General features: G+C 39.2%; 1 protein-coding gene across 2 annotated transcripts; it reads right to left on the reverse strand.

Annotated features, from left to right (window-relative positions):
* Positions 1-1,475: 1,475 nt before the first annotated feature.
* Positions 1,476-2,316, reverse strand: UBE2A_2 (Ubiquitin-conjugating enzyme E2 A; the record flags this gene model as incomplete). 2 transcript variants are annotated; one of them, XM_051216516.1, is made up of 2 exons in its annotated part: positions 1,476-2,165; positions 2,211-2,316. In XM_051216516.1, the coding sequence occupies 2 exons, from the start codon at positions 2,314-2,316 to the stop codon at positions 1,699-1,701; spliced, it is 573 nt and encodes a 190-aa protein (XP_051067109.1). The 2 variants fall into 2 exon arrangements, with proteins under 2 accessions (XP_051067109.1, XP_012793931.2); XM_012938477.2 differs by having other exon boundaries at positions 1,699-2,316.
* Between the last annotated feature and the right edge of the window lie 4,737 nt (positions 2,317-7,053).

Consider the following 7,053-nt stretch of genomic DNA (forward strand, 5'->3'; position numbering starts at 1 on the left):
CAGATAACCACTAGCTGGTGCAATGAGGTGAATTTTAGTTCATTTCATTTGCAAAGGAAAAACACATGCCAATAAGAGACTGACCGATTGCAATCTTAAACGTCAGTATGAAGATTCAAACAACCGATATAAAAATGAAATAAAACCTACTTCGATTACTTTATATGGTCACCTTTCTTACACGACTTATTTCCTGCATTGCTGAATGATATGGTGAATACAGACAAAGGCTTTGACTGCATAGTACTTAAAATTTAACACCTGATCAATTAACAAACTAGCATTGACAACTATTACCTAAGGAATAGACTAGAGCAATTAATCTTTATAGGCCTGTTATAGGACTGTTATCACCAAGAGGTTTGCTGTAGTCTGCACACCATAAAAAAATAAGGGAATGCTTTGAGATGACTGAGGTAGGATAGGATATACTTTGATGTGAGAAGAATCCCGGTTTCAAAGCTCTTATTTTAGTGGGATGAACTAGCACGAAGAGTTTAACATTAAGAGGACAAGCATTAGATTTCCACTTACAGACAAACCAAGAGTGGTGTGAATATTTCAAGCACTCAGTAAACATCAAAGGTGAAATAATTAGTATGCTTCCTAGAAATAAAAGCACTTAAAAATGAGAATGGATACGACAGACAACAAAACGTTGTGTTTAGTAACAAGATGTAAGTCAATTAAAGAAAATATGATTTAAGTGTATGTAGCCAGCCTCGAGCAGTTGTTTCTTGCGTCACGCTCCCGAATCCCCAAGACCACTAACATAATAACGCTTCTTTCTCAGATTCCTCAGAAAGTATTCTCCTACAGTGTAGGCAACCGGAAAACGACAAGCCCCTCTGTACCTCTAATGCCACCCGAGATCATATGAGAAACACAATGAGAGATTGGACCCAGTTAATTCAGTCTACGTAAAACATTCAAACACTACTAGGCATTGTCCCCATTGCATTTACAAAGGGGTGGTTAAATAGGCAAATAACAGCAGAAAAGTAGCAAGTGGACAGTACCTATTACTCAATATTCCTGTGCAACTAAAGATTAACAAAACTTACATAAGAATGATAAGTCACTTAACTATATAATTCTCTTCTAGTCATCAAAAACCTCTAGACCTTAAATCAATAACAAGAAAAAACACTGTCAAGCATTAGGCATGGATACTTCAGATACTAGGAAATAAAGAAAGCCTAGTCTTTGAAGAGTCAGTGCCAATTCGGAAACCATCCGGACAAACATTAAAGAGAGCCAAACCAAAGTAAAAATCGACATATTACACTTAAACTCCGAGACAGGACGGTGTCAGGGGATTACAGTAACAATTATCTTACACCAAACAACCGTTAAAGAAACCAAAATAAGGAAAGGTCATAGCTTATGAACAAGAATCTCAAAGCAATTTGCTCCAAAATAGCTTAAGTGACTTAAGGTTACGACAGACATACATTGACTAAGAGAAAACGGAATGCTGAACAAATTTTATTGACTCGACTTTAACACAAGCGGATGAGTCTATAAATCACAGGCAAGGAAATTACATTTAAGTGAAATAATAAGTTTCTCAAGGCGCATCCAACCACAAGAAATGAAATTATGGAAACGCGAGACTAAATGCCAGTTAGAATTGTACAAAAAAATAGTTATGTACAAGAACGAGTTACTGTGGTCAATACTATTCAACCTTTATCTTCACACATCTTCTTCGTACCAGCTTTCCTCAACACAAGCACGAACGCGTTTCTCATATTCGCGTCTATTTTCCACATAAAGTTGAGCTGCCATACTGTTAGCTGGAGAGTTAGGATTTGGCTCATCCAAAAGAGACTGAATAGATGTCAATATGGCTAGTACATCATAAGTGGGACTCCAAGCATTGGAAAGAATGTCTAGACATATGCTACCATCAGCATACACGTTCGGATGAAACATTTTGGACGTGAATACAACTCTTGGAGGTTTATTAGGATAATCTTCAGTGAATTCTAAACGAAGCTTGAATGTTCCATCTTCAAAAGCAGTATCGTCCGGTCCAAAGATAACGGCATTCCAAATCATAACATTGTCTTCAACAGGAGAACCACAAATACCAGGAGGTGGGTCAGACTGTAGGCGTTTCAAATCACGAAGAAGCCGTCTTTGCGCTGGGGTTGACATTTCTAGAACAAGATGTACATCACAAACGTCAGAAATGTAACGAATACTTGACCCTAAAGCAACAACGGAAAAGTATCCTAAAACACCCGCCTGTGTGTTGGGGGGTGAGAGGAACGATAATCCATTTGTACAATTGACAAAGATTATGTACATTTTAATGTACTCATAAAAAAACTAAAAGCATGAACATTCTGTCATCTATTTAACTTATGTAGCTATTTATTCGGCACAATAAGCTATGGACCTGTGTGATCTGAGATTTTGGAAAGTCCCTAGCATCAGTTTTATGTGTTAAGGATAACAGGTTAGTTTCCTTCTGGAAAGGACAGGAAGCTAGGTGGCCTGTGTTATTCCTGGCGATGGTAGTCTCTCAGTTGGTCCAACTTTCTTTTGAAAGCGTCAACAGATGGAGCCTCAATTATGTGCTGAGGTAATGAATTCCGTTCGTTAATAATGCGATGGGAAAGTCGATAGTCAGCCGACAAGTAAATTGTCCTGGGCTTGTAAACCTTTTGGAGTGTCCTCGTAAATTTTCCGTTTTGAAAGGCAAGAAAAATGAGGGCTTATCAGATGTAAATTTATCACTAACTAATTTAAAGACTGTGATCAAGTCGCCTATATTTCTTCGATTGATAGTGGAAATAGGTTTAGTTTGGCCAAATGGTTCAAATGGTTGCGGAAGGAATAGAAGAAGCTTTCGCTTAACAGTCTTCCTTGTGTACTAGCAGGGGATCATCAATACCTCCAGGCAGGGACCTAGGTATATTAACTACAAGAGATTGGGGAATAAATGATATTGGTAACTTATATTAAGAGGTTATCCTCAGTCCTTAAGAATGGGTCAAGTTTCCTCTTAAAGGACTCCTTAGAAGCCACTTGGACTAGCTCAGCCAGTAGTGAATTCTGGCATTTGAAAACTCTTAAGGAATGGAAGCTTTGTCGACAGTCCGTTCTGCTGTGTTTTAGGGTGTTACTCCTTGGGTTTGTGTTGGAGCTAAACTTAAGAGGGTATTTAAGGGAACGTCCAAAAGTGTTAAGGATATTGTAAGCCACCAGAAGGCCACCTATAAGACGCCTGTACTCCAATCGGTAAAAGCTAAGTGATTGGAGGCGCTCTTCATAAGGCTTGAATTTGAGTACCCGAACTGATTTCGTGGCTCGCCATTGGATACGTTCCAGAGTGTCCTTATCCTTTTGGAGTGAGGGAGGAAATACTATGCTTCCGTACTCTAAATGGGGACGAATGAAACTGGTGAAGATTATGTGGAATGTTCTTCTGTCAAAGTGGCCAGAAATGCGCTCCAATGTTACCAGTGCAAGGCTGACTCGAAAAGCATTTTTGTCACAGTTAGCATAAAACTTCGAATCGTAGGACACCAAGACTCCTAAATCTTTTTTTATCTCGGGACACTTCTAGAGAGGAGTTTCCCAAGTTGTGACTGTATTCTGTAGCATGTCTCGGATGGACTACTTTACACTCTGAAGTGTTAGAGGTAAGTCCATTGTCGTCTGTCCAACTTTGAAGTCGAGTCAGATCCTCCTGAAGTGCCTTTATATAATCTTGGTTGAGTATCTCTCTCCAAAGTTTCACAGAATCAGTAAAAGTGATAAGTCAGACGATACCTGTTGTGGAAGATCGTTTATACAAGTCAAGAAAAGAAGAGATCCTATTACTGAACCCTGGAGGGCTACACCAGGACATTCCACTACCTGAGAGAAAGTGATGTTAACCCTTTAACCTTAAAATGTCGATTTTTTATATATGAAGTCAGCCAGTCAATTAGAGGTGATTCGATACCCAATCGTTTGAGCTTATTGATAAGACATATATGGTTGACTCTATCAAAGGCTTTTGAAAATACATGGTAAATGATACCAACCTTCTCCTTGCGATCAAGGATGCTTGTCCATCTGTCCACCACAATCAGCAGGTTAGTTATACAAGAGTAACCCTTCCTGAATCATGCTGTTGGGCTGAGAAGAAATTTAAGAACAGTTAAAAGTCATGTATACCATTGCATATCAGGGATTCCATGATCTTTGAAGGTATAGAGAGAAGAGCCAACGGTCGGTAACTTTAAGTTTCATTGCATCGACCTCATTTGAAAATTGGTTTGATGTGAGCCAGCTTCCAGTTTTCCGGAAGTTAGCGAGTGTGAGAACATCACGCTAAGCGGTGTTGCCAGGATTGAGGCTGCTTCCCTCAGCACTGCAGAATGAACTATATATGGGCCAGGAGAAGCGTGTTTTCTTAGATGCTTCAGTTTGTGGAACACCAAGTCAGCGCTTAGGTTCACTTCTGGATGCCCTGTGCAGCTGCAGATGCAGATTTCATCAGGAGCATTCCTATACCGGAAATCAGCTTGGTTGCAGTTCTTTGAACCTTTGCCAAAAGCTCTCTGTCTCTTTTTAGACATAGGCTAGCCGCTTGTATGCAGTACTCGAGTTTAGGACGCACGAATACTTTATACAAAGAGGATTTATCATCAGCATGGCTAAAGATCCTACGTGTTGACCACTGGGTTCCAAAACCTTTGGCAGCGATTGCACGCCAGTGTACAGTAGTATCTACGTCATTGTGTGTCTGGACGACAGGCAACTCACTGTTATTCATTGCCTATGTATCAGTACGCCGATGACCGATATACATCGCAATACACTTGGATGTATTTGTTGGCAGGTGCGAAATTTCGAACCGCTGAGATGATTACTTCAGATCATTTTGAAGCTCTAAATTATCACCCATACTTTTTTTTATCGCTCTCCATATCATGACATCGTCAGCATACAACAAGACCGCTGATTATAGGAGACAAAGAAGGTTATTTGCATACAAGAGGAATAACACTGGCCCCGAAACCGTACCCTAAAGCACTTCGATAAGCACAGTTTTCCAGCTAGACAAATTTTAAGTTCACCCGTACTATTTGTTGGCTAACAACTAGGAAGTCTTCTATCGACATCATTAGATTGCCTCCAATCCCGACACTTCTTAGCTTGTTTAACAGCCGACTGTGAGGAACTTTGTCAAAAGCTTTGTTGAAGTCGATGTTGGCTACGTCTACAGGTAACTTTTGGTCTTTGAGAGCGCACCAGTTTTCACGAGCCACCAGTAGGTTAATGAGACAGGAATAACTTATTATAAAGCCATGCTGCTTTTCCAAAGGAATCCGGTTTTCATCGAGATACGTGAACAGCTCCTTCCGAATAATCTTTTCTAAGATTTTAACAACCACACTAGTTAGGCTAATGGGTCGGTAATTCTCAGGTTTGTTTTTCGTACCTGTTCTGAACACAGAACTTATTGTAGCATTCTTATAGTCTTTTGGTAAACGACCCTGGGTTATGTATAGATTTAATTGTATACTTAAGGGTCCCTGACGAAATTCGCTAGTTCTCTTAGTAACCTGCCTGAACATTTATGCCACCTGTCCCTATCATCTAAATATTTCAACAAGCCTGTTTTTATGTGTTTATGAAAACTTTACAACCTTTCACTGCACATGTTACAAAAATGTGCAGTCAGAAATATCGTGGTTGCTGGAAGCATGCAGCAAAAGAATGTACATTATTCAGACGTTGATTCCTGAACAACTAACATGTAATTGGAAATCACATATTATTTATCATCAGGAATGACCAAGAAATAAGGAAAGAAAACTTGTTGAAATATTTTGTGCTGACAATTTTATATTGTACCTAGAATATAATATTGAATAAGGCTAATAATGATAAAAAATAATAAAGCCTAGTACGCATCTTCATCGGGTCCCGTGGATTTGCCTATCTCAAGCTTGTTTAGCAGATCAAAGATACAAAGTTGTTTAATGGTCACATTGCCCAAGGTGTGTGTGCAGATTTTTATGAACTGATGGGAAGAGTGTCGCTACAGTATATTCGTTGTTAGAGTAGTGTGCCTATATTAATTTCTACAGCTTGTTCTTCATTGAATATCCAGCTACTCTTTGAAAGTTTTCCCCTATGGAGCTGATACCACTTGTTCGGTCAAGACGCTGCAGCCACTACCCACTCGATGGAAAAAACACAGCCCACCTCTGAGTTCGTCTGGTCGCGGTTTTCGAATCTCGCTGCAGCTTCAGAGGTGATTGGTTCTGGTGGGAACAAAAGAACTAAAGATGTTAGCGTCCGTACATTATATAATAATTTAGGTGTTAACATGAGACTTTAGGTGACAACAACATTATTAATGCCCATAGGGTGACGAATGGATGACATTGAGGTCATTCTCTTAAGCAGAGTGATTGTTAACATGATCAGAAAATCAGATTTCAAATGGTAGATGGGAACTGCGCCTCAACTTCTTATTGAACAAAGCATCTTGGACAGTTTTTGATTGCCCCATTGATCTGACTTCAAGTTGAACGATTTGACGATTTAAGCGAAATATACATGCCTTCTACCCCCATACATAGTCATTCACTTCATTCGTGTTAGTGAGCAACAGGACAAAATATGTAAAATACGAAAATGAATTTCCGATATATGTATTTCACGTCATTGTCACCTCAGGCTAACAATAAGAAGAATGAAGCTGAAAAGATAACCTTCCAATTCGCAATCCTATTCATAGCGAGAGTTAACATGGCCCGAAACGGATAACGTGCAGTGAGGCAAAGAGACAGAAACAGTAAAATAATGAGTGAGTGACATAAATACACTTATACACACAAGCACATGAGCGTAAAAATACAAGAACATTTAGAGAAGACGTGTATGTTTACGTAAAAATTTTCTATGAAAACAACGAAGTTATTATGTTGGCAAAGATGGTTATTTTGGATTACTCAAAAGCTAGGATGAATCATATGCGTAACAATACTAGACACGACAGTTTCAGATGTGATCTTAAAATTTGTTGCCGAGGGATAT

The sequence above is a fragment of the Schistosoma haematobium genome, chromosome 4 (assembly GCF_000699445.3).
Source record: "Schistosoma haematobium chromosome 4, whole genome shotgun sequence".
In the NCBI taxonomy this organism is placed as follows: domain Eukaryota; kingdom Metazoa; phylum Platyhelminthes; class Trematoda; order Strigeidida; family Schistosomatidae; genus Schistosoma; species Schistosoma haematobium.